This window comes from Malaclemys terrapin, chromosome 11 (genome assembly GCF_027887155.1).
Source record: "Malaclemys terrapin pileata isolate rMalTer1 chromosome 11, rMalTer1.hap1, whole genome shotgun sequence".
Classification (NCBI taxonomy): domain Eukaryota; kingdom Metazoa; phylum Chordata; order Testudines; family Emydidae; genus Malaclemys; species Malaclemys terrapin.
The window spans coordinates 44951727-44979611 of NC_071515.1; the positions used below are offsets into that span (position 1 = coordinate 44951727).

The 27885-nt window shown below is 38.6% G+C and overlaps 1 protein-coding gene across 1 annotated transcript in view; it reads right to left on the reverse strand.

Annotated features, from left to right (window-relative positions):
• The window catches only part of SCN2A (sodium voltage-gated channel alpha subunit 2), a 121089-nt gene that overhangs the window by 33871 nt on the left and 59333 nt on the right, over window positions 1–27885 (reverse strand). Inside the window, exons 16-19 of the mRNA XM_054044442.1 lie at window positions 21185–21541; window positions 19512–19991; window positions 1158–1278; window positions 610–764 (exon numbers count right to left, since the gene is read on the reverse strand). Coding sequence (XP_053900417.1) covers window positions 610–764; window positions 1158–1278; window positions 19512–19991; window positions 21185–21541 — 1113 coding nt within the window. The remainder of the gene's footprint in view (window positions 1–609; window positions 765–1157; window positions 1279–19511; window positions 19992–21184; window positions 21542–27885) is intronic.

A 27885-nucleotide genomic window follows, 5' to 3' on the forward strand; every position in this document is an offset into this window, starting at 1 on the left:
AACCTGTGCAACAAACTTGCCAATAATACATGCATTTAAGCACAATTGTAGCTAGGTACAGTATATTTATACTTAGTATGGAGCATTAACTACTGAAGCGTTTATGCAATACACCTGCTTTCATTCCAGCCTGGAAACTAAACATTTGAATTAATCACTTCTGCACCTGAGACCTCCATATGATATTTCAACCTGCTGATGGTGCACTCCTGGGTCAGTTGTAGTTCATTTATATATTACAAAAGTACAAGGAAACTAACAATTCATATTCTATTTCTGTTTAAGGAAAATAAAGAAAAAAGTCATTAACATATAAAGAGTAAGTGAAGATATTTTGGTGCGTGGCTCATATAATTAGGTTCCTATTTCAATATACAACTGATATTCAGTTCTCCATTTTTGTTGCATTTATAGCCATCAAGAACTTCTATATATACTACTTTAAATGCCAAATGTTTCTTGAGACAACTTCTGTGGAGATATGATGACATTTCTGAATTGGGAATTTTTCAGTGGAAGAAAAACTATGTTAAAGATATCTATATGATTAACCACAGTTCTAAACACTTAATGTTAACATATATCTCAGTTGTTTCACATTACAATTACCAGAGCACCACTGCTGAGGAGAATCATGAAGACAATGAAGGTCTCAAACCAATTGTGTTCAACTATCTTGTAGCAGGTTTTCCTAAGATTCCACCATATTTTTCCTTTCCGATCTTCTATGCTGACTTGACAGCACTTGAACTTCCGTACACAGCCTGGCAAATGTGATATTAAATTGTGAGATATGGAAATAAGGTAACAATGTATTCTGAAGCATTAATTAACTGATATCCATTTGACTAACTCTAGAGTTATTCTAAGGGATGTCTGTAAACAAATGTCCCCCTGAATTCTTCAGCACATTAGTCTCACCTTTTGCAGGAAAAATAAGATTCGTATAACATATTTTTATGATACCTATTAGGCACCATTGGAACCTGCAGAGCTGTATGCCTGCTGCAACACCTCTGAAGGGGATACTAATGCAAAAGGGAACTGGGAACATGATCAATACCCCCTCTTGAGGTTGCTAGTACTGTTGGTGGCACTAGTGGGGAGTAGTTTGTGGAAGCAAAACACTCCACTAGACAACAATTTGCATCACTCACCTTCTGTAAAACAGGCTTCTGGTTCAAGAGCTTCTTCGGGTTCTATCTCTGGCTGTTCTCCTTCTTGAGGAAGTCCAATATCAACTGTACTACCTTCAGATGAGCTGGATGCATTTAGCTTCTGTAAATTAAAGCCCACATAACTGTTTTTTAATCAATATGTTTATTTTAAACAGTAAATTAATATTTGTAATGCATAACAAAATACTCTGCAGGTATTTCAGTGCTCTAAGTTAAAAGCATATTACATATGTAATGACAAATTGCTTTACTACAGGCAAGGTCACAAGATTAGAATGACATCGCATGGATTTTTTTCCTTGTGAAAATATCTTCATACAGGGAGTCACCAGAATAATTTGGCTATTGTCTGCACCACATATGAGAATTTTGAAATGAAATTTCAATATGGTTAAACGTAGGTGCCCTGTGTACATTGTGCTATTAGGTTATACCCATCACGTTACTGTATTGTAGATTACACCTATGATTCTCAGACTAAGGCTCCCGAGCCACAAGTGGCTTTTTAATGCGTCTCTTGCAGCTCTTTGCAGCACAATGATACAATAACACTCTGTGATTTAATTATTAACCAGTCTAAGTTATTAACCAATCAGAATGCTTTTACTATGTTATTAACCAATTGTAGTTGATAAAATAATAATACTCGGTCAGTCATTTTGCTGTGAGAATAATATACATATATAAACTAAATATTTCCCCTGTCAACTGTTTAAATATGAATATATAGTACTATAGTAAATGAAACAATGAATTCACACTACTGTGGCTCTTTTGAATAATTTGATCAGTAATTTGGCTCCGGAACCACTGAGGTCTGAGTATCACTGGATTATACTGTGGATAGCATATCATTTTTCCAACATTATGACCAAACCAATAGAAAGATGCATAGCAGTATTTTCATGTCTAATGTAGATGGCAATCTATCAAATCTGTCAAATCTAAAAGTTGATATTTAAATTTTTTCATCTCATTGACATGAAAACATATAACCAGTTGTTTATAAGTATTTTTAAAGTTTCTAGATTTTCAGAAAGAACAGCAGATTAATTTTAGAGCAATAGCCATTATTTTGCATTCTCTTTTACCAATGCACTTATATAGTCTATTGTGCATTTTGAAACTACTTGTTACTCTGGTACAGTACACATACATGTCCAGTTAATACATAAGTAAGCAGAGATATTCATACTTTTAGGATAGCTGAAATGAAATCAAATACTTTTCAGAAAAAATTGTAATACAAGAATATTGCATCAATGAACCAAAATCAGTGATGTAATCCAAATCTTCAACTTTGTTCTTTTATGCTAGGATATCATATGGTTAGCAACGGACAAATGTGAGTACCATACTAAATAAAAGTAGTTTTGATCACAGCATTCTATGACCTCTTACAATGTTATTACCATGTAGTGTATAACATCAGTAAAATGGCTGCGTTGATAAATAGCTAATTTTATAAAGGGAATGATGTAAGCAGATTGAGAGTACATACTTATGTGGTGTTAATGTTAGACAGATGGTGCTGCATTGCAGCATTAAAGACACCTTCTCTACTTCGCTGACACTTTTGAAGCTTAGGTTAGAGGCATTATTCCTAGGAAGAATGTTCTATTATTATGGAGCTTCAACTTTTTTTAGTGCTTGGAAAGAAAGTTAGTTATAAAGAAAACCATTTTATCTCCTGTTCATCTTAATTTGTGAATACAGAAAGCAGACATAAACTTTTAAAATATTCTTCAGGCTTAAAGAGAAGTGATTTGCTTCTCACATATTCTAGTTTTACCATGTTGTAAATCCACTGATTTCAATAGATATACACCAGTGTAGTTTAAGAGGCGTGTCAGATTTATAATCTTTCGCGCATAGCTATTATATTGGTGAAATCAAATTGTATACCGTAATTATATGAAATTGATTGATTCCCATAATTAAAACTGTTACAGTTGACCCATCAAGGATGCCCAGACTTTGGGCCAAAATTTGATCACTTTATTTAAGTAATCCAGTTGAAGTCAATGGGTGACTTGTATGAGGTGAATAATATTTGACACTTTGATTACAGTAGCAGATTTATTACTTTGGATTTAATTTTATATTGTCTTGTTTACAAATAAATCCTCCATTGCTAGCAAACTATTTATAGCAAACTATTTAACAATGCTGCATAAAGAAAATACACTAGGAAAACCTTAATATACTACAATTTTTGCTTTTCAGGAAATCTTGGTTTCCTTAAATCAAGATTATCTAATCTTTCTGCAATATGAATGATTTATAAAGATCCCTTATATAAATGGTGTCTGAAAGTTCTATGCAAGTTAGCATCTAACATACCGGGGTTTGCTACTGCCCAGAGGATAGACACTCTAACCAGGACCGGCTCCAGCTTTTTTGCCGCTGTAAGCGGTGAAGCGGAAAAAAAGAGACCCAGATGTGCCACCCCTTTCCACTGGCCGCCCCAAGCACCTGCTTCCTTTGCTGGTGCCTGGAGCCGGCCCTGACTCTAACCAGTGGGAATTTTGAGTGTACAGCCTATCTGCAGGACTGGGCCTTTGTTAGTTGATGAGCTGCAAACTAAAAAAATAAAAAAATAAAAAAAATTGCAGGAACCTTCAAACTACTTAGCAGAGAGTTTAGTTTCCATGATTAAATGCTACAAAATAAAATATTGCAAAATCTTATAGGACACTGACTGTATTGTGGGGACTGTGTTGTACTATGATCTCTGTGGAAATTGTAATAATGATTACGGATTCAAATATTCAGGAATTTTAAGTTCAGTGGTGCAGTAGCATTTTCAGGTATTGTTGTAGGAAAGGGGGATGCAGACAACCCTTCACTCAGAAAAATGTAAAGGTAAATGTGTAAGTGCTGTAACGCATCCTGGGCAGATATATCAGTCAGAAATGGTCCAGTATATATGATACAGTGGATGGTCCTAGAGCCTGCCTAGTAGGTGCTTTGCCCTGACTGTGGGGGGAAGTGACCATTTGGAACAGGTCTGTAGAATTTGGGAAGCTAATAAAAATTTTGTGAGCTGTTTAGGGTCAGGATGGAAATAAATTAGTGGTATTTGAAATGTCTGGTACTAAACTGGACAAGGATATTGAAATCCGCAACACTAAAAAATATCACTTTTTTTTTCTTACAATTTTCAAATTATACAAAGAGGTGTAATGTCAGTTTGTCTTATTTTTATCTAAACCTGTTCCCTTGTGAGTTCCCAAAGGAAGACTTACTTTATTCTTAGGGATATATGGATAAATTTTCTCCTATAAATTTGGGATCTTTTCTCTTTCTACGGGTCTTTCTTCTATTTCCAAACCCTACAGATAGCTTAGTATCTCAAAGAAGTGAACAGAATCTTTTCACATGCACAATATGAACATACCCTATAGGATATAAAAAATTACTTAGCTGATTTTCACTCATCTAAACTTGCCGAGTCATAATGGAAGACACAATTTTCTTCTCAATATCAAAAATACACAAGGTTAACTGCTGCTCCAGCTCACTTGAGTAGTACAAAAATAGCTGGATGAGGATAATCTCTGAATTCCCCTCCTTGTCACCTCTAGTAGTGCTGACTTTTTCAGGAGTTCTCTGTCCGCCAGTCTTAATGCTTAGCAAATAATATATGGAAAGGTTTACAGTGATGAGGACTTGACATGGACTTAACTTCTTTGATTTCCATGACCTATACCAGCCTTATGGACAAGGTCCTGCAAGTTTGAAAAATTATTTCAGAGTGTATTGTGCATGGTATTTCAATGGAATATGGGTGCCTAACTCCTTTAGGCTTCTTTGAAAATCCAAGCCTACGTATATAAGGTTAAATTCTGGTCTCCTGTCCATCTATGACCTTCACAGGGGAGTCAGTGGGAGTCCTATCCACAGATATGAGGTCAGAAATCACCCAGTGTGTTCTTTATGAAGATACGTACATCAAATTTGCTGTAAATATATATTGTGCAACACAAAAAGTAACATAATTATATTAATTCAATTAGTATTCTAGTGTAATATATGCAAAATTACAGAAATGCATTTCTCACACAACAGTTTAGCTATTGTGAAATACTGCCTCTATAATATTAAAACTGATGAGTAAAGGGCCAGATTCTGTATTTCTCAAGTAAGGGCCATAGAGTTTGGCTTACTGTGAATACCAATTATCAGTTTCAGGAAAAGTCATAAATAAGATAAATGTCAAAGTATATTCCAAGTAAATAAATTCATACCACAGCATAAAAATTACTTCTTAATAGTACAATAAATAAATAACTTTAAAATCAAGGAAAATACTCTCTTTGTATACTATGGAATTACATTAAGATTTTACTTGCATCATTCCAGCCTGGGCAGCATTTATATCAAAAATGCTGCAGCAATAGCAGAGCAAACAAAAATTATGAATTGGTTAAAAAAATAAATCAGAGTTTGAAAAATCTATTGTTCGTTTTTGTAAAAGGAGAATAAAGAGCTTAGAAACTCATCCATTATGAAATGTGTTAATTCAGCAGGAGGTCATTGCAAGAGTGAATAATAAGTTCTTATCACTGAAGTTACATGAGATTTATTCGTAAATATTTTAAAGACAGTTAGATAACTCAAAATGGAAGATTAGGGATAACCGGGATGAGAAGAGAACAAAATGATCAAGCAGAAACACAATATAGTATGGCAATTAATTATCAGGAAAATTAGCAATCAGTCTTTATTAATGTAGGGTAAGAATTTGAATTTTATGGATGGTAAATTGGGTCTTACTAGTCTCTTCTCACAGAAAATCTGGTATGCGTCTTGTAAAGAGCTGTAATTACATTCACATGAGTTAAGGTAGGCAGATTTACAGTCTGCTTACCAAAATAACGAACAGCATCAATGGCAGTTGATATTTGAACAAAAATATTTTAAACTGTCTTGTCCTACTGAGAGTTCTGTTACTCTTCCACTCTTGATGTCACAGAAAATATATTTCCTTAGTATGCTGTTCCTGTGTGTCTCAGACAAGATTACTCTATCGACAAGTATATTAAAACAATTACTCAACTGAAACTTACAATGAGTCGCTATTATCTGCAGAAGGGAAATTTTAACACTGATATGTTCAAAAGAAAAAAGTATGTGAGAGGAAAATTCTAAATATTGTAAAGATTGCTCAACCACTCTATATCTCTGTGTTTTTTCCATATTGAGTTTTAATTGTGGCATTCTATATGGATGTTAATAAAACTAAGCATACATTAGAAAGTTGTTTATGAGGCAACATCTGTAGTAATTAAGATGTCAAACCATACAACTAAATTCAATAGGCCAAGAAAAGTTCAACATTCTTAAAAAAAGCAGTCATTAAAATGGCTCTATAAAAATGGGATGGTTTAAAATACCATAACACAAATAGCAGCTTTCAGTAACAGCCATTTTGCAGGTAGACAACTAAATCCTATTCTAGCATGAGGCAGATGACACAGGGGTGGGGAAGAATGTTGCATTACTCTGTCTGCATCCAGCACAACACCCTGGCACAAGTCAGGCCACTACCACACACTAACATGTGGTTTAATATGTGGCCACATTTTGGTATTAGCCTGGTTACTGCAGATGACAGCATACATGCAAGCCAGGTTGGGAGCTAGACACCTGTCCCCTAACTTGTAGACTATGCTTTTTTAGGAACAGAGTGTACCCGCCCACTTATTACCTAGGCATATCTCCAAGGCACCCGATAGCTTCTTTCTCTGCACACCAGTATTCCAAAGAACTACATTTAGTCCACATTTTATACTGGACAGCATATATGCTGCCCTCTGTGATGCAATGCATCTCTAGATACAAACAAATTAATTATCAAAGACAAATTTTACTTTTGTTAACATACCTTTGGATATGTTAACAAGCCCTTTCTGATTCTTACCAAATACTGAATTTCTATGTTTGAGAAAGTATGTAATCACTCAGGTTACAATACTCATCTCAGTTAACTGTTAGGATATATCTACATTGTAGCTGGGAGCATGCTTCCCAGCCCAGGTAAACAGATTCATACTAGCTCTGCTTGAGCTAGCACACTAAAAAATGGCAGTGTGGACACTGCAGCATCAGCATCAGAGCTGAGACCCATAGGTCAGGCGGGCTTGGACCTGAGCAGCTAGTCTGAGCCACCACCAGTGCCACAACTATCACAATGCTCTTTTTAGCATGCTAGCTTGAGCGGAACGCACGTGAGTCTGTTTTGCCGAAAGGGGAGAAATGCACCCTGCTGCAGTGGAGACGTGCCCTATGACACTATGTTCAAAAGTCAGGCTGCTAGATTGGAAGTTAGAAAGAGAATTTTCCCCCCAGATAGCATACTAAGGAAATTATTCTGATTCAGTGGTGTCTACTTTGACTTATGATATATATACCCTCCCTCCTACTTTTCACATAATATAGGAAAGATACAAAAATACTTACATATTTTTTAAAGCGTCATTATCCTGATCACCACACATAGGTATCTTTAAAATTTCACATTTACCAGTAACACCTTAAGTCATATTTCAATTAGCAATATGATAAAAGAGGAATAGATCTTAGTTTAGCTTTTAAAATAGAAATGAAAAGTTGAAAGCAGTCTGGCCATCAGGGAAGGACTACAAAATGTAGCAAGAGAGTTTGTCAAGAGGTTTTAGGTATGATTTCTTTTTTGAACTTCACATACGCCTCTCGGATTTATATAATTTTGCTTCACCTATATCCAGGCCCCTTTGAACTTTTAGCTTTTATTATTTATTTATTTATTTTTAAAATGTTAAACTGAGAGTAATAAACAGCTCTGAGTTTAACTTTTTAAAATAAATGTCAGAAATTTCACAATTGGCCAGTATGCCGGTGAACAGCTGCTGAAATCAGGGTGAAAGGGACTGAGGAACCAAAGAGTAGAACAAGAGGGAGTAAGTAGAAAGATGGTGCAGGCAGAGACCCTGGTTTTTTTAAATAAACAGTTTTTTTCCAAATACCTGTAGAAAAATATTTAAAATAACAGAAACAACAGTTTCCTCATTTCTCACTCAACTTAAGAGTTGCATGGATACCAACAGGTAAAAGAGATGATCTGTGATGAAAATGGTGATGTTATATCCAAATTGATACAAATACCATAAAAACAATTAATGAGAATTCTTGTGATAAAACCACTGCTATGCTTTGCTGCTATTCATAATCCATTTGATCTGCCTGTTTGTGAACATTTGGGCAACCACCAGACATGAATAGCAGTTCAAATACCTACAAAACCATTCACATTGGAAGTACTCTTAAGGCTTCTTTAAAAAACTCTGTTTAATTCGCACAAACCAACACGAATGTTCATGGATAATTCTCTAACAGAGAAAGGGGTTCCTGTTTATCAAGTTTAGATAATCTAATTTGGAGAAGAAACAATATCCTGTGATTAATTGACTTCTCACATGGTGTGGAGTTACAAAATACTAATATTCTGTGACAAATCTGTGAACAATCCATAGGGTTGAATTTTTTCACACAAAATATTTATTAAACAATTATAATGAATAATTATAAAATCACAGACTGTTGCCAGATAAGTTATTCACCACACAAATTTCACCACCTCTAATGCAGTCAATGTTCACTCATTTTCACTCAGCTGATTTATAGTGTGTTTTGTGCTGTTCCAGATTGACTACAGCATCATATTGCTTCATGACATAATAAATAGCATAGTAATGTTGAGTGGGTGAGATGGAGGACAGAAGAAAAGAGGACAGCCCTTGGTTCAAAATCAATAATACCTTGCTGATTAGAATTTTCATTTTACTTGTGACTTAAAAGATGAAAATATGTTCAGGTTCCTCACAACACGCAGTTTTATCACTTTTAGATTTTTTTTGCCAATTTTTAGGATGGGTGTCTTCCATGTATAAATTAAAGGGCTCCACGATGATCAAAATGGGTTAGATTTTGCTCTCAGATAGCTCTCTGCAATCCCAGACTTTGATATGGGTGTGTGTATAATTGAGTACAGAACTGGTTTCCAAATGTTTGATTGGCAGAATATCAGTTTTGTGTAAGCTATTTTACCAGATGATGGTAACATACTTTGATTATGTAAATTAAATTAAAATTTATGCTATATGGTGCTTCTGTTACTGCATGATATAGTCCATAATAATTAAATTGCCTATACAAGATTTAGAGAACAACAAATATTTCTGAAGATAAAAAATATAAACAAACAATTACCCACAAGTGGATGGTTATTTGAATCTGCAAATTACCTTAATTAAAAACTAAAATAGGATAGTATGAGAAAATTCCAAAAGCTTTCTATTATCAATACTCCATACCAATACTCCTGGGCTTATTAAAAAGATTCCTTTTTATGTTTATGAGAAACAATATTCTAATTGGTCCCTCTTATACCTTAGCTACTTCAAAACTAAGTCCCAAAACTTTGTCATCAAAGCTGGAAAAGTTACATAGCATGCATTTCAAAAATGTGTTAGAATATCATTAAAGAATATCATTAAAAAGTTCATAGATAAGTCAGGATCTGATTCATAAAAATACTGGGGGTGCCAATCTTGCCTGACCATGCGGTGATATGAGTCACATGACTCAGCAAAGCGCAGTTTTGAATGTTTCTACTATATTGCAATGGATGGGCAAGAAACATAGCTGAGTAGCATGCAGGCCAGTCAATATCCATTAGAAAAGTGATCATATATATTTAGAACTTGTTTAGGTAACCTGTGTAAAATTGGTGATACGTTGCTTGGCCTGGTTAAAAAAGAACCAGAGCTGCATTCTTGATTGATCCAGCTTGATTTTATTCCTGTGAGAAGTAAGAATTGTAGGAAATGAAGTTCAAGATACCAAGTATCTCTGCTTTTCTGCTCTGGAAACTCTTATACATATTGACTGATTAAAGACTTCAAACATTTATTTTAAGTACATTCAGAGAAATATAATAAAATGTAAGAGTGTAAAATAATAAATGCTTTTTAGATCTCTGAATCCTGATTAAAATAAAAAATACATTATAACATGATTACAATAGCTCTAGAAGATTCCTCCATTTGTAATAAGAATTTTAAAAATATCAGATGAATATTTTTGATAAGATTATTATCCTGAAACTTACACTTTGGTGGGAAATCTAATGGATCACTATTTCTATAGCATCCATTGCCATATTGTCTAAAATCTGAATGAAACAATTCCTTTTGTATTCATTGGGTGCTGGATTGAGCCAGAGCACCAACATGTTATGTGATAGTAAATTGGGGCCCAATTCTGTAAACCGCCATTGATGTGAGTACTTCTTACTCATACTAGTAGGCCCATATATGCTAATTGCCCTATTTGCTTGGGAAAGGGATGAGCACAATCTGTGGCTAAATAACAGAGTAAAAGAGGCAGTTAAAGACAAAAGACACCTTTTAAAATTGGAAGCCAAATCCTACTGAGGAAAATAGAAAGTAGCATAAACTATGGCAAGTCAAGTGTAAAAGTATAATCTGGCAGGCCAAGAACAAATTAGAAGAGCAACTAGTAATAGACACAAAAACTAACATCAAAAACTTTTTAAGTACATCAGAAGCAGGAAGACTACCAAACAATCAGTGGGGCCACTGGATGATTGAGGTGCTAAAGGAGTACTCAGAGAAGATAAGGCCATTGCAGAGAAGCTAAATGAATTCTTTGCACCAGTCTCCACCGCAGAGAATGTAAGGGAGACTCCTACATCTGAGCCATTCTTTTTAGGTGACAAATCTGGGAAACTGTCCCAGATTGAGGTGTAAGTAGAGGAGGAACAAATTAATAAATTAAACAATAATAAGTAACCAGGACCAGATGACATTCACCCAAGAGTTCTGAAGGAACTCAAATGTGAAATTGCAGAACTACTAACTGCGGTATTTAACCTATTGCTTAAATCAGCTTCTATACCAGATGACTAGTGGGATGCCAATTTTTTTTAAAAGGTTCCAGAGGTGCTCCTGGCAACTACAGGCCAGTAAGCCTAACTTGAATACCAGGCAAATTAGTTGAAACCATAGTAAAGAACAGAATTATCAGACACATAGATGAACATGATATGCTGGGGAAGAGTCAACACAGCTTTTGCAAAGAGAAATCATGCCTCGCTAATCTACTGAAATTTTCTGAGGAGGTCAACAAACATGTGGACAGGGTGATCCAGTGGATGTAGTATATTTGGACTTTCATAAAGCCTTTGACAAGGTCCCTCACCAAAATCTTTTAAACAAAATAGGCAGTCATGGGTTAAGAAGGAAGGTCTTCTCATGGATCAGTAACTGATGAAAAGATGGCAAACAAAGGATAGGAATAAATGGACAGTTTTCACAGTGGAGAGATGTAAATAGCAGGATCCCCCACAGATCTGTACTAGAACCAATGCTTTTCAACATATTTATAAATGATCTGGAATATTGGTAAACAGTGAAGTGGCAAAGTTTGCAGATGATAAAAAATTACTCAAGATAGTTAGGTCCAAAGCAGACTGCAAAGAGTTAGAAAGGAATCTGACAAAACTGGGTGACTGGGAAATTCAGTGTTGATAAATGGAAAGTAATGCACATTGGAAAACATAATCCCAACTATAGATATAAGATGATGGGGTCTAATTTAGCTGTTACCATGGAAGAAAGAGTTCTTGGAGTCATTGTAAATCAGGGGTCGGCAACGTTCGGCATGCGGCTCACCAGGGTAAGCACCCTAGCGGGCCAGGCCAGTTTATTTACCTGCTGACGCGGCAGGTTCAGCCGATTGCGGCCCCCACTGGCCACAGTTCGCCATCCTGGGCCGATGGGGGCGGCGAGAAGCGGCGCGGGCAAGGGATGAGCTGGCCGCAGCTTCCTGCCGCCCCCATTGGCCTGGGATGGCAAACCACGGCCAGTGGGGGCCGCGATCGGCCGAACCTGCCACGTCAGCAGGTAAATAAACTGGCCCGGCCCGCCAGGGTGCTTACCCTGGTGAGCCGCATGCCGAACGTTGCCGACCCCTGTTGTAAATAGTTCTCTGAAAACATCTACTTAATGTGGAGCAGCAGCCAAAAAAGCTAACAGAATGTTAGGAACCATTAGGAAAGGGATAGATAATAAAACAGAAAATATAATGCCACTGCATACAGTTCTGGTTGCCCCATCTAAAAAATGGCATATCAGCTCTCTGCCTACACACATGCACGCACATTGGCCGGCTATCTTGTGGCTTATTAAACACACAGTAAAGCCTTCGGGAAAGAGGATACATGGCCCAAAACAGGGAGTTTTAAGGGCTCTACATCATGGCTTCATGATGCATTACAATTTCTACATACAGTGTGGCTGTGACCAGTAACTTAGGCTAGGTCTACACTACCCGCCTGAATCGGTGGGTAGAAATGGACCTCTCGGGGATCGATTTATCGCGTCCCGTTGGGACGCGACAATCGATCCCCGAATCAACGCTCTTACTCCACCAGCGGAGGTGGGAGTAAGCGCCGTCGACAGGAAGCCGTGGAGGTCGATTTTGCCGCGGTCCTCACAGCGGGGTAAGTCGGCTGCGATACGTCGAATTCAGCTACGCTATTCACGTAGCTGAATTTGCGTATCTTAAATCGACTCCCCCCTGTAGTGTAGATGTACCCTTAACTGTAAAACAGCAGGAGTGAAATCTTGGCCCCACTGAAATCAATGCAGAGTTTTCCCATCAACTTCAATGGAGCCAGGATACCACACCAGCCATTTTGTTTTGCAAAGCCATTTAGGGGAAAATAAAAATAAAAAAAAAATAAAAAGGGGGGGGGGATGTTGACATGAAAATAGAGGGAATGTATTGAACAAAGATGTCATTTTTTAGTTACTTTTCTGACCAGAAATTCATCTTAAATGTCTCCCTCTATTAAGAATATTCTTTCATGACAGGGCTCAATATTGGTCATTTAGCAGAAATATCCTCATTCTTCCCTATAATAGAGTTCACAGTAGAGCAGAATCATTCAGAGAGGAGCATGAATTAGATTTCATTGGACAATTCTTTTCTATCCAAATTGACTGGCAGGGACTGCCACAGTATTAGCAACAGTCCTCCCTCTGATGAGAACTGAAAGCATCATTTCTCTAATGTTACCATTCCTACCTGCATGGCAGTATGATGTGTTCCACTGGGAAAGTCTCTGAACAATTATATTTGCAACACTATGTCCTTTGCAAAATATCATAAAGAAGTCTGATATATACCTTAGAACCACATTAATCTAATGAACCATCAACAGTTTTGAAATTTTCAATCAGGGTTGATTTCTAGGCTAGCAGTTTGACACCTGGAAACTGACTTTATCTTGCAACAGAAAACTAAAGCTTACTACTAAGTAGGAAAATTGTCAGACACATGGAAGAACATAAATTGTTGGGCAAAAGTCAACATGGTTTCTCTAAGGGAAATTATGTCTTACTAATCTATTAGAGTTCTTTGAAGGGGTCAACAAACATGTGGACAAGGGGGATCCAGTTTACATAGTGTACTTAGATTTCCAGAAAGCCTTTGACAAGATCCCTCATCAAAGGCTCTTATGTAAATTAAGTTGTCGTGGGATAAGAGGTAAGATCCTTTCATGGATTGAGAACTGGTTAAAAGACAGGGAACAAAAGGTAGGAATAAATGGTACATTTTCAGAATGGAGAGGGGTACCTAGTGGTGTTCCCCAAAGGTCAGTCCTAGGACCAATCCTATTCAACTTATTCATAAAGGATCTGGAGAAAGGGGTAAACAGTGAGGTGGCAAAGTTTGCAGTCAATACTAAACTGCTCAAGATAGTTAAGACCAAATCAGACTGTGAAGAACTTCAAAAAGATCTCACAAAACAATGTGATTGGGCAACAAAATGGCAAATGAAATTTAATGTGGATAAATGTAAAGTTATGCACATTGGAAAAAATAACCCCAACTATACATACAATATGATGGGGGCTAATTTAGCTACAACTAATCAGGAAAGAGATCTTGGAGTCATCGTGAATAGTTCTCTGAAGCATCCACGCAGTGTGCAGTGGCAGTCAAAAAAGCAAACAGGATGTTAGGAATCATTAAAAAACGGATAGAGAATAAGACCGAGAATATCTTATTGCCCTTATATAAATCCATGGTAGGCCCACATCTTGAATACTGCATGCAGATGTGGTCTCCTCATCTCAAAAAAAGATATACTGGCATTAGAAAAGATTCAGAGAAGGGCAACTAAAATGATTAGGGGTTTGGAACGGGTCCCATATGAGGAGAGATTAAAGAGGCTAGGACTTTTCAGCTTGGAAAAGAGGAGACTAAGGGGGGATATGATAGAGGTATATAAAATCATGAGTGATGTGGAGAAAGTGAATAAAGAAATGTTATTTACTTGTTCCCATAATATAAGAACTAGGGGCCACCAAATGAAATTAATGGGCAGCAGGCTTAAAACAAATAAAAGGAAGTTCTTCACACAGCGCACAGTCAACCTGTGGAACTCCTTGCCTGAGGAGGTTGTGAAGGCTAGGACTATAACAGGGTTTAAAAGAGAACTAGATAAATTCATGGCGGTTAAGTCCATTAATGGCTATTAGCCAGGATGGGTAAGGAATGGTGTCCCTAGCCTCTATTTGTCAGACGGTGGAGATGGATGGCAGGAGAGAGATCACTTGATCATTACCTGTTAGGTTCACTCCCTCTGGGGCACCTGGCATTGGCCACTGTCGGTAGACAGGATACTGGGCTGGATGGACCTTTGGTCTGACCCAGTATGGCCATTCTTATATTCTTAAAATGCTAGTGGGAAACTTGTGTCCCTTTGTAAACAAAGTAGAAACGTTTAACAATATTTCAGCATAACAATTTTAACCACAATAAAGTAATAAAAATATTTACAGAACTACTCCCTAGATTAATTTTTTATAACCTATAACCTTAAAATTGCAGTCTAGTCTAATTATAAGTTCCAAATTACTTTCAGCAACATGTCTGCAGACTATAAGAGCATTAATCCTTTTTATTAAAATCTCAAGCATGTAGCAGATTTTAGTATCTGAGTTACTCAGAGAAATTCATATCTAATGTCAGTGGGCCCAACTCTATTGATTGTAACAGAGTTGCACCCATTTACATGGGTAAGAATTCTGTTAATTGTTTTCAAAGATTAGTGTTGTTCCCCCAAAAATGTCAGAGAAGAGATTTATGAAACATCCAAGTTATGTCCAAATAGATACTTACTGCCCTCTAAATAGAAATGTCATAGAAAACAACACAAACCCTGAAGAATGAGGATGAAAGGAAAAGGCTTGCAAAATATAATTAAGAATAATTTACACATCTATAATTCTTTTCATCTGAGGATCTTAAGGTGCTTAGCAATCATTAGTAAATAATACCCAATAATACTCCTGTGAAATAGGAAATATTATACCCATCCTACAGATGGAAAAGCTGGAGAGAGTCTGAATGACCTACCCAGGGATATAGAATGACTCAGTGAAAGAGCTGGGAATAGAACCTAGAACCCCTGCTTACCAACTGTCCCATGATTTGATCCCTAGAGAATGATCCCTCCAGGAATAATATCAAAATTAAGTATTACTGTAGCTATATTAGTCCCAGGATAGAAAGACAAGGTGGGTGAGGGTAATATCTTTTATTGGTTCAACTTCTGTTGGTGAAAGAGACAAGCTTTCAAGCTACACGCAGCTCTTCCAAAGAAGTTGGTCCAATAAAAGATATTACCTCATTCACCCTGTCTCACAAAAGTTTAACACGACTTTAAGATAAGGACATAGAACTTCATTATCCCTAGGAAATGGAATTAACCGTCCGAACTTGTAGTTCACTAACCTTCCAGAAGCAATAATATCAATGACTGAGAACAACTATCTTGAAGGAGAGCTAATACACAGGACATTTCTGCAGAGGCTTACTGTTTGCTAAATACCAGATTAAGGAAACACCTAGAGGCTGGAGATTTTAAATGAGGAAAATTACTTACTAAATAATTCATGAACACAGAGCAATTTTTTTCCTTACAGGATGAAGCTGAAATGCCTAACAGTTTTAGGCTGAGAGGAGAAAGACGGTTTAATAAGACTTATATACCCGAGAAGAATAAAGAGAGGAGACCATGTACAATTTAAGTGATTAATGAATCCACCAGGGAAACTTTTTACTACTGCATCTTGCCAAGAATCTCTATTACTTTAAAATGTAAAAGAAAATCTTATGAGTGGATGCCTTTCTTAGTTTAACCAAAACCCATTAGATGTGATTAAAGGGAACACATGACTTCCGAAGGAACAACAAATGGTCTAGATGAAAAGACAAAAAGGCATTGTGGTGATGTTAATGTAATACTTGTGGATGTATTTGAAGGTTATTAATGGGCTGGGATGAAGCTGTCTATAGGAGCTGTCAATAGAGACAAGCCCACGAAAGGGATGTTAGGATCTTTGCCCTGTCTTATCTTATGTACAGCCCTTGTTATTAAGGGCTTGATCCTGCAAGGTGCTGAGCACTCTGGTGCCAATCCAGCAAATCACTTAAACAAGTGCTTTAACTTTGTGCTTAAAGATGAGTCAGAGCCTGAAAGCTCAGTGCCTGGCAGGCTCAAGCCCTAGAGGAATAAAGGAAAAGCATATATAAATCTAATCCCAGACAGGATTTCTCAAGAGAAGATAGATGTTAATGCCTGTTTATTTAAGTTTAATTCATATTGTAGGAAAAGATCCAGAAAGGAAGATTAAAAAAAGAGAATCTGGTGGGAGCGTGAGGGATCTCAGAGTCCTGGGCTTGGGAATCCACCCTGGGGACAAAGGACAGACTAGAAAAGCAAAAGTGGATGCCTGAGACATGTCTCAACAAGTACTTTCAGCAAGAAGCATGAACAGTGGAAGGCAAAAGGAAAGCCCCTCCATTAATATGTGGACCCCCATCTGGTATTTACACAAAATTACTTGGATTTGGGTGGGAGCTCAGAATAAGAAGTGGAGAGAGAGAAAGAGAGGTTTTATAAATGTACCACTGAGTACAATGTCTTGGTCTTAGTAGGACTAGTCACCATCTCAGATTATTGATGTTCACAGAATTTTTCTTTATCATCATTCATACAATAGTATCTACCACCTAATGCATCACTGACAATTATAGTCAATGCACACAAATATGGTACAATACAATGGTAGTATTTTGATGTCCCATTTAATTCCTCATATGGAAAGTTCTATGTGTTTTACACAAATTCATAAATTTAGCCTGACAACACCACTGTAATTTATATAATTATTATTCCTATTTTACAGATGAAGAAACAGAGACAGACAGATTAAGTGACTTCATCAGGATAACACAGAAAGTTTGTAAGGAACAAAACCCATGTCTTCTGACCCTCATCATGAGTTTGAACCATACATGGATCCTTTCTCCCCAAAATATGGATATCATCTATAGGTGTGTATAATCTTATTTCGGGGAAAATGTCTGGAAACATGGAAAAACAGAAGGCTCAAGGAGCAGGATTATACCAAGAAACTACATGATTTAGGTAGAGGGGGAGAAAGAACCTGTGTCACTGCTGTTATCTGACCATTACTGATTCTCTCAGTATTAAAAAGACTTTAACAAGCTTGGTAGTAAACTTGGCTGATCCTCTGGTAGCAGTGAAAGCTCAGAAATAGATCATCATGGAATGATGCACCAACCAAACCTCTTAGAAGGTGCTTGAGGGGGAATGTTTCTTCTTCTTCTTTAGTGCAGATTAAAATGGAATAGAATAGTTCAGCAGATATATGTCCTATATTTGACACTTAGGAAATGTAGGACGCCTAGAGGGATAATAATAAACCTTACAATGTCAGAGGTCTATTAAACCACTTTTCCTGTTCTGCTCTATATTGAGTCATAATTTCAACAATAAACTACAAATTAAGCACTCTTCTTAACAATTTTTAAACAAAAATATATTTGTAAAATGTGACAGTAAAGGAACTTCTCTAGAGAAACTGGAAAAAGTGGTTCCAGATTTGACGCAGCCAGTGGGAAAAAGGAACTCAGGGTGAGCTATTAAATATTACACATACCCTCAGACTCAGGCATGAGAGGCTCATCCATGGACACTTGTGTCTTAAATTTTAATCTGTGGCAGGGAAAGTTATTGGATTCAAATGCCTCAACATTTTCAGGATGGGCAGCTGTGTGAATTTGATTGATGTTGGGATAAAAAGCTCCCAGACTTTGTTACTGTGGCGCAGTAGGGAGCGGGGCGGATTGACCTGGGAATGTCGTCCAGTTTTACTGGGACTGTTTGCGTTGGGGATAGGAGAGCAGGGGATGACTTTATTTGAGGGATGATACCTGAGCCTGTAACCTGAGCCAGAAGGGGGGTGGGGCCAGGTGACACCTTTGCCCAGGAAACTGGACAAAGGCGAGAGGAGGAGCCGGTGGGAGGGGAGTGAGTCAGCTGGAGGGGGTTTCAGTTTTGGGCTGGCTGGGAAGACGCAGGGAACCCCAGGTCTGGGGTCTAAGCTCCTTGCCCCCCCAGAGGGACCTGGCTGAGGGATCCTGGTTGTACCTACAGGCCCTGCTTGGGACTGTGTTCCTGTCGTCTAATAAACCTTCTGGCTGTCTGAGAGTCACGGTGAATCGGAGGAAGTGAGGGTGTAGGGCCCTGACTCCCCCACACTCTGTGACAGTTACCTCTAGGTCACTGGTTTAGATCTAGCCCTAACTGGTGGTTGTTACCATCTGATGGCACTTCAGTGGTGTCGATGATCATAGTACAGAATCCAAGTGCTATATTCTGAAAAAAAGCCATAGACATCATGGGCACTCTTTTTGACAGCCTCAAAGAGGTCAAACACTGAACAGGAATGGAGACTGTTATTTCCATAAGCAGACCCTCCAGAATCCAGTTGAAATACTAAGGCACTGGTGGGGCAAGTGTGGGGAAATTTGCATGACTGCTTCTCATTCTATGGTGGTTCTATGCATAAACTGAGGACTTTGATTTCCTGGGCTAGAAAATTGGCACCTTTTGCAATTATTGAATTGTCTTGATAAAATAAAAATGAAAAATATAAATTAATCTTAATTTTCAAAAAGTGTCAAAAGTGTCTCTATTGTCACAATAAACAGAATAGAATATTCTACTTCTTTCACATTTGAAACTTACAACCTTCCATCAAGTTTCGTATCTACTATTACAAGGTTGTATATGGTACTATAAAGGAATCAAATTTAGATAAATCAATGCTAAAATGGAAAATAAAACCACAACTCATCTTGATAAATATAAAATAGACCTACCTCTTTGCTTTCCTCTAGATCTGACTCACTGCTAAACTCTTCTGTATTTAAATTTTCAAAATCAGATTCCCCAACAGCAATTGGTACTGTCACAGTGAGGCTTGGATTGTTTATGAATGACATGTAATCACTTTCATCGACGACATATTTTTCCACGCTGCTGCCTACGCCACTGGTAGTTCCATTCCTATCCTTAAGATAGTTAAGGTCTTTACCTATTTCTATGACAGTATGGTTGGAAATACAGCTGTCTTTTTTGTTGTTTAGATCTTCAAGAGGCTTGATTTCATCTAAAGCTTTCTGTTTTCTAACAAAGGCTTTTTGGATGAATTCATGTGCTTTTCTTTTCACATAATCTATTCCCTTCTGAATCCTTGCCACTGCAATTTGGAGATTGTTCATTTCATTATCATCATCTGTAGCCGCAAGGTTGTCTGAACTAAATGAGCTCAGCAGTAAGGCCAGAAAGAGGTTGAGTACCTAAAAGACAGTAAGTAGAAAACATAGCTGATGTCTTATTTTTTAAGTGATGACAGTAATTACTTTATGGCATGTTTAATGACATAATTTTTACTTCACAATTAGCGGTAATATCAAACTATCTGAAGGCCATTCTTCCTAGTCTATTCCTGCTGTATTGTACTATTTCTTGCCAACAGCATTTCAGGTTGCAAATCCCCACAAAATGCACTTGGCTAGATGACAATTAAGAAAACCCATGTCCCAGAAGTTGAGCCCCACTCTGTATGAACTCTTTGCACAATAGTGTGCATGGGACAGGTGAAGGCATGTGTAGAGAGGCTGCGAGAGGGTGGCAGTAGAGGGCCCCTCTGCCCTGAAGAGGGGCTATAAAGGACTCACAGAGGCTACTCCAGCCATTAGGACACAGTTGTGCAGTCATTCTGCAGCATGGGGATGAGATAATTTCTTCCTCCCCTCCCGCACCATACATCTACCCAGCTTCTTAGGATGGATACTTAACAAACCGTTGACCTTTACTATTTAAATAAATATGACAATCAGAAAAATAATATTCAATAAATGCTACAGAAATAAATACTCATACAATGTAATATATTGTGTTGAGTGTTCTAAGCCTAAAGAGTTATCTCTGAGCCTGTGTGTTCTGAGTGCTTGGACCCTGAGTCATTTGAGATAATTACTTACAGGTCCTAATGGTCTAGCCAATCCACAAGCAAGGGTCTAACCAGGTGACCCCATGGCAGGTATATAAGATCCTAATGAAAGTAGCAACTCCAGTCTGCTCCGTGTCACTACCTTGTTGGGGATGCTCCCTGCTACCTGATGTAATGACAGAGACTACTCCTGCTCCAGCCTGAGTCTACTCCTGCTCAACCTACAGCCAGTCACACGGCTGTCCTGACTTACACATACACTACACATACCATACAGACAGAGTATTCCTAGTATAGGCTGCTGTATCTAAATCAATAAGAAATGTGTGAAAGAGTGTTCACAGAGACATCAATTCACATTCCAGGTTCAATTATGATATGAACATGTCTTATTTTGATTAAAATATGAAATGAATTTGGATAGTTTAAATTTTAAAAAGTTGGCCCTTAACTCCCGTTAGTTCACCTCAGTTAAAATTAAAAGCATATTTTATCACATAAGGCATCATTTTTTTGCAAAATAAATTAGGTACATACCACTAGGTTTCCAATCACCATGACCATCATGAAAACAATAAGGCACATGGCTTGCCCCGCAACCTCCATACAATCCCACATAGTCTCTATCCATTCTCCACATAGTACTCGGAACACAATCAAGAAAGAGTGGAAGAAGTCATGCATGTGCCAGCGTGGAAGTTCACAGTCATTGGAGATCTTGCAGACACATTCCTTGTAGCTTTTACCAAACAGCTGCATACCAACCACAGCAAAAATGAAGACAATGATGGCCAGCACCAAGGTCAAATTTCCCAAAGCCCCCACTGAGTTACCAATAATCTTTATCAGCATATTCAGTGTTGGCCAAGATTTTGCCAACTTGAAAACTCGAAGCTGAAAAACAAAAGCAAAGGAGCACTGTTACTGATGCTGCTAATTATAATGAAATTATCAATGCATTTCAGATTTTCAGTTACCAAAAAACCATAACTGTAAAATGTCTCATTTAATTGTTACAACCTTTAGTCACCACATTTATGTTTTCATAGAAGCTGGCCACGAAGGCTTAGCAGGTTTCTACAATAAGGCATGTACAGACTGAAGTCCTAATTCAAGTCCCTAGCAACCAAAAAAATGTAGCCTTTCACTACGGGCTTCAGTTAGTGAAATGCCACAGAATGCCACAGAACATCAGACTGTGCCTTTTTCTGTAACCACAGAAAAAAAAGAGAACCACTCTGTTGGGATCAGTAGCACTACAATGAACATGCTCATCGTGTCCACTGATTTTCTCAAGGATATAGCTCCCATAGACAAAGTGCAGATGACTGGTTGCTAACAAGCTACATAGAACCAAAAAGACAATGGGCCAAATTCATCCTTGGGATAAATCACTGAAATCAGTGGAATTATCTCAGGGATGACTTGGGCCCTATGCCCTTTAAAAAATTTATAATATAAAAATACATTTTGCTTTCAGTTCAATGAAAGAGAATACTCACTAACAGCATATATATATAGGAGGGGGATTTGTCACCTGGGAAGAAGCCCCCAGATGTTATAAGAGGAGTGTTGGTAAAATTTTCAAAAGCACCCAAGTGACTTAGGATCCTAAATCCCACTTTCAAAAGTGATTTAGACATGTAAGATCCTACATTTCATTGAAAGTCAATGGGACTAACGCTCTTAAGTGCCTATATCCCTTTTGAAAATCGGACTTAGGCACTTTTGAAAATTTTACCCTGTCTCATTAAAACCACCTGAGAAAAAGATTTTGTCTCCTTTCTTCCCCCAAGTTCACTTCCTCCTGTCACAGAGATCATCCTGGTGGGAAAGTACTGGATGTAATTGCTGCTAGAATGCATCATTGATGCTCCTGCAGTTGTTTTTCAGTGATGGTTAGGTCTGGGTGGACCTCACAAGTTTGGAAGGTTTCCTTCAAAGAAGGATGATAGAGTTACAATGTTTATTCCAATTGCATGAAATTCCTTTTTTGGTTTCAACCAGGCCTGCAACCAACGGTGTATTTTAGTATTTCCTCTTGGCTGAAATGCAGAGGAGCAAATGCATATAAATTAAACAAACAAACACTTGTGTTTTTTTTTTAAATCAAACCTCAAAAATGTTCTGGTTGGGATTATTTCAGGAATTGGGCTAATGGTATTTGTTATTTCATTTGAATTGGTTCATACATTTCTAGTGGTACCACAAACAGTACTGCCAATCTGAAGCATTGAAAAATTATTAATCTGCTTAAAAAACATGAGATTGGTTTAAAAATAATTAGATTTTTTTTAAAAAATGGTAGATTGTTTTTATTTGTCTTCTGCTTTCTGAGCTGCTAGGATACATTCAGTTCATATTTTCAAGCTTTTCTCCACAACACTGAGAGCTAGAAACTTACTTTTACTTATTTAAATGAAAGATAAATTCTTCCAGTATCACTTGATTCCATGAGCTGGAGTTTCAAGAAAAACATTAAGTTCTATGCGACTTGTGATATAATCATGAGAGCTGGCAGCAATGCACAAGTTAAATACTGACCAACTCAGCTTCTTTGAGCTAAATTTATTGAACCTTCTTGAGAAGATTCATAGTATCCCTGATTTCACTGGTAATAATGGCAGTATGCAAATATTCATCATGAAAGATGTTATACACGAGGAAGGATGTTAATTACATTATATTTGCGACCTGACAAGATTCTAATTAAAGTTGCCAAAGTAATTTAATTTGGCAACCTATTTACAGAGCAAGATCTGAGCTCCCCAAATTCTCTCACTGCGGGTGATCAGCACCTTAGTTTGTTTTTTTCCAGGAATTATTTTGTTCAAGAGACACCGTAAGGTAGAATAAGCCCCAGATGTATAATGTATTAATTTTAGAATAAAATGGTTTTGCAAAACTTAATAGCCCAAATCCCTAAATCCCTATTCATCCCCCAATATGGACCCACGGAAAGCAAATACTCACCAGCAACTACACACCACACCACAGAAACACCAACCCAGGAACCAATCCCTGTAGCAAACCTCGTTGCCTACTCTGTCCCCATATCTACTCTGGCAACACCATCAGAGGACCCAACCACATCAACCACACCATCAAGGGCTCATTCACCTGCACATCTACTAATGTTATATATGCCATCATGTGCCAGCAATGCCCCTCTGCCATGTGCATTGGCCAAACCGGACAGTCCCTCCGCAAAAGAATAAATGGACACAATCGGACATCAGGAATGGTAACATACAAAAGCCAGTAAGTGAACACTTCAATCTCCCTGGTCATTCTATTACAGATTTAAAAGTCACCATCATTGAACAAAAAAACTTCAGAAACAGACTTCAAAGAGAAACAGCAGAACTAAAATTCATTTGCAAATTTAACACCATTAATCTGGGCTTGAATAGGGACTGGGAGTGGCTGGCTCATTACAGAAGCAGCTTTTTCTCTCCTGGAATTGACACCTCCTCATCTATTATTGGGAGTGGACTACATCCACCCTGATTGAATTGGCCCTGTCAACACTGGTTCTCCACTTGTGAAGTAACTCCCTGCTCTCCATGTGTCAGTATATAATGCCTGCATCTGTAACTTTCACTCTATGCATCTGAAGAAGTGAGGTTTTTACCCACGAAAGCTTATGCCCAAATAAATCTGTTAGTCTTTTATGTGCCACCAGACTCCTTGTTGTTTTTAAAAATTAACATCACATTAACTATCCGCTAGTCATCTGGTATAGAAGCTGATTTAAATGATAGGTTCTGCAACTCTTGAGTGAATATCATGTGGTCCTGGTTACTCATTACTGTTTAATTTATCAATTTGTTCCAAAACCTCCCCTACTGACACCTCAATCTGAGACAGTTTCCCAGATTTGTCACCTAAAAAGAATGGCTCAGATGTAGGAATCTCCCTCACATCTTCTGCAAAGAATTCATTTAGCTTCTCTGTAATGGCCTTATCTTCCTTGAATGCTCCTTTAGAATCTCAATCATCCAGTGGCCCCACTAGTTGTTTAGCAGTGTTCCTACTTGTGATGTACTTAAAAATTCTTTTGCTGTTACTTTTTGAGTGTTTGGCTAGCTGTACTTCACATTCTTCCTAATTATATTTTTACACTTCACTTGCCAGAATTTATGCTCATTTCTATTTTCCTCAATAGGATTTAACTTCCACTTTTTAAAGGATGCCCTTTTGCCTCTAACTGCTTTTTTTTACTTTGTTGTTTAGCAACGGTGGCACTTTGCTGGTCCTCTTCCTATGAATTTTTAATTTGGAGTATACATTTACATTTTATTTCATTGGACTCTACACTTTCTTTCACATATAGCTAAACTCCCCCACGAGTACAACCTATTCTGTCCTTCCGATATATTTTGTACTCTGCTTTTACTGTGTCCCACTGATTACCTTCATTCCACCAAGTTTCTGTGATGCCATTATATCAATATCATAATTTAATATGAGGCACTTAAGTTCACGCATCTTAGTATGGTGGGGCAGGAAAGCTCTGCACACTAACTGGACAGCATTGAGTTCCAGAACATTGATGTGTAGGGTGGCCTCCTTGGGAGACCCCTTCCCTTGGACCTTTAAGTGGTTGAGATGTGCTCCTCACCCATAAATTGAAAAGTCCATTAGAAGTGTCATTGTTGATAGAGGCCAGGTAAAAAGGTAGTCCACTGCATACCTGGGTTGGATCCCTACACAACTCTAATGAGGGAGGATTTCTCAAGGGATTATGGCCACCAATCTGTGCTGTACCTGTTTGGCAGACACAATGATCTCTACAACCCTTGAAAGGGCTGCAAATGAAGTCTGGCATGCTATGTGACATACGTGCATGCAAACATGTGCCCCGAGAGTCTTTCTACTGGTGTGCTGGGATAAGACTAAGGTTGGCATAAAGTTGATCTCAGTCTGCAACCTTTCACAGACCTGGGGTCTAACAGTGCCCTGATAAACGCCAAGCTCTGAGTTGGGATCAGCATTGTTTTTTCTCTATTAATCCTGAATCTCAGTATGGCAAAGAGGTCTTGTGTCCTTTAAAGTGAGTCGGTCACTTGCTGGGTAAAATTTTCACCCTACCATATGTCTAAGTAGAGATACACCCAGATTCCTTGTCTTAACTATGGGTGGCCACTAGAGCTAGAACTTTGGTGAACATTCCTGGCACCATGAAGATGCTGAAGGAACCTTAGGTACTTTCTGTGAGCTGATTGTATTGAGATGTGAGGCCTCTTGAAAATTGAGAGCCACGAATCAGTCCATAGGATCCAAGGGGAGAGTACAGAGGCAAGTGTAACCATATGGAATTTGAAGTAATAGATGAAAGTGTTGAGGCAAAGAAGACAGACAATAGGTCTCCAACCCCCTTTCTTCTTTGGGATTAGGAAGTAGTGAGAATAAAATCCCCTGCCCCCGCATTCTGGGAGCACTTCCTCTACCACTCCCAGTTGAATGAGGGAATCCACATCTTGCCTCAACAGTCTTTTGTGAGAAGAATCCCTGAAGTGGGATGGGGAGGGTGGAAAAGGGATTGGAACAGCTTGAAACTGGACGTGATACACCTTGCTGATGATCTCAAGGACCCACTGGTCTGAGGCTATCCAAAAAAATGGTTACCTATCTCTTGTAATTGTTGTTCTTCGAGATGTGTTGCTCATGTCCATTCCAAATAGGTGTGTGCGCGCCGCATGCACAGTTGTTGGAAGGTTTTTCCTCTAGCGTTACCCGTCGGGTTGGCTGTGGAACCCCCTGGAGTTGCACATCTATGGAGGTATGTATAGGTCCCTACCAACCCGCCGCCGCTTCAGTTCCTTCTTGCCAGATATTCTGATGGAGGGGAGGCGGGTGGGTCTTGGAATAGACATGAGCAACACATCTCAAAGAACAACAGTTACAAGAGATAGGTAACTGTTTTTTCTTCTTCTTCATGTGCTTGCTCATGTCAATTCCAAGTAGGTAACTCCCAAGCCTTACCTAGGAGGCAGGATCAGAGTTCATGGAATCGCTGATTGTCGCACCACTCTGCCGAATGCTGCATCTTTAAACATCTTATTAAAATAATTCTGTTGAACAATAGCACTGTTAGAAAATTACATTACTGAACTGTTTGTTGATTTTACCACACAGTTTTGCTGCCGAATGCTGCATCGTCTCTGGCCTGCTGTGTAATGGCGTAGTGTGACATAAAGGTGTGGATCGGTGACCATGTCACTGCTCTGCAGATGTCTTGAATAGGAACTTGTGCCAGGAACGCCGCTGAGGATGCCTGTGCCCTTGTGGAGTGTGCCATCAGCATGCAGGCAGGAATCTTTGCCAAGTCATAACACGCCTGAATACAGGATGTGATCCAAGAAGAGATCCTTTAGGACAAGACTGGAAGCCTTTCCATCTGCTCCTCAGTTGCAATGAAGAGTTGCGTTGATTTCCAAAATGGCTTCATTGTTTCAATGTAGAAGGCTAATGCTCGTCTGACATCCAGGGAGTGAAGCATTCATCCCCTGTTGCTAATGCGCAGCTTACGAAAGAACATAGGGAGAAAAATGTCCTGGTTCATGTGGAATTGTGAAACTACATTTGGGAGAAAGGCAGTGTGTGGTCCCAACTGCACCTTGTCCTTATAGAAGACCATATATGAAGGCTCCGAAGTTAAGGCCTTAAGCTCAGACACCCTCCTGGCTGAAGTTATAGCCACCAAGTTCGCTACTTTCCAGAAGCATGTTGCTAAGGGCTCAATAGGAGGTCCCTTCAGTCTAGAGCAGGGGTGGGCAAACTTCGACCCGCGGGCTGCATCTGGCCTGTCAGACTTTTTAATCCGGCCCTCGCCTGCCCAGCTCTCTGACCGGGGTTGGGGGCTTGCCCCACTCTGCCTGCCCAGTGCTCCCTCCAGGGAGTGGGGTCAGGGGGCTTGCCCCATGCTCCCTGCCCGGTGCTGCGGTCGGGGAGCGGGGTCAGGGGCTTGCCCCGCTCCGGTGCTCCAGCTGGGGAGCAGGGTTGGGGGTTTGATGAGGTGGGTGAGCCTGAATGATAGATGGGTGGGCCTTGATGAGGTGGGTGGGACTGGTGCAGCATCTTTTCTGATTTAAAAAAAAAACACATTGCCATCACAGCTCTTTTGAAAATGAGGCCCTTCAGGGATGCTGCAGGAATGACGTTATTTCGTCTTTGCATGAGGTATGTACTGTAGTACACTGAAAAGTTTTAGCTAACATACAATTTGTGTTCAG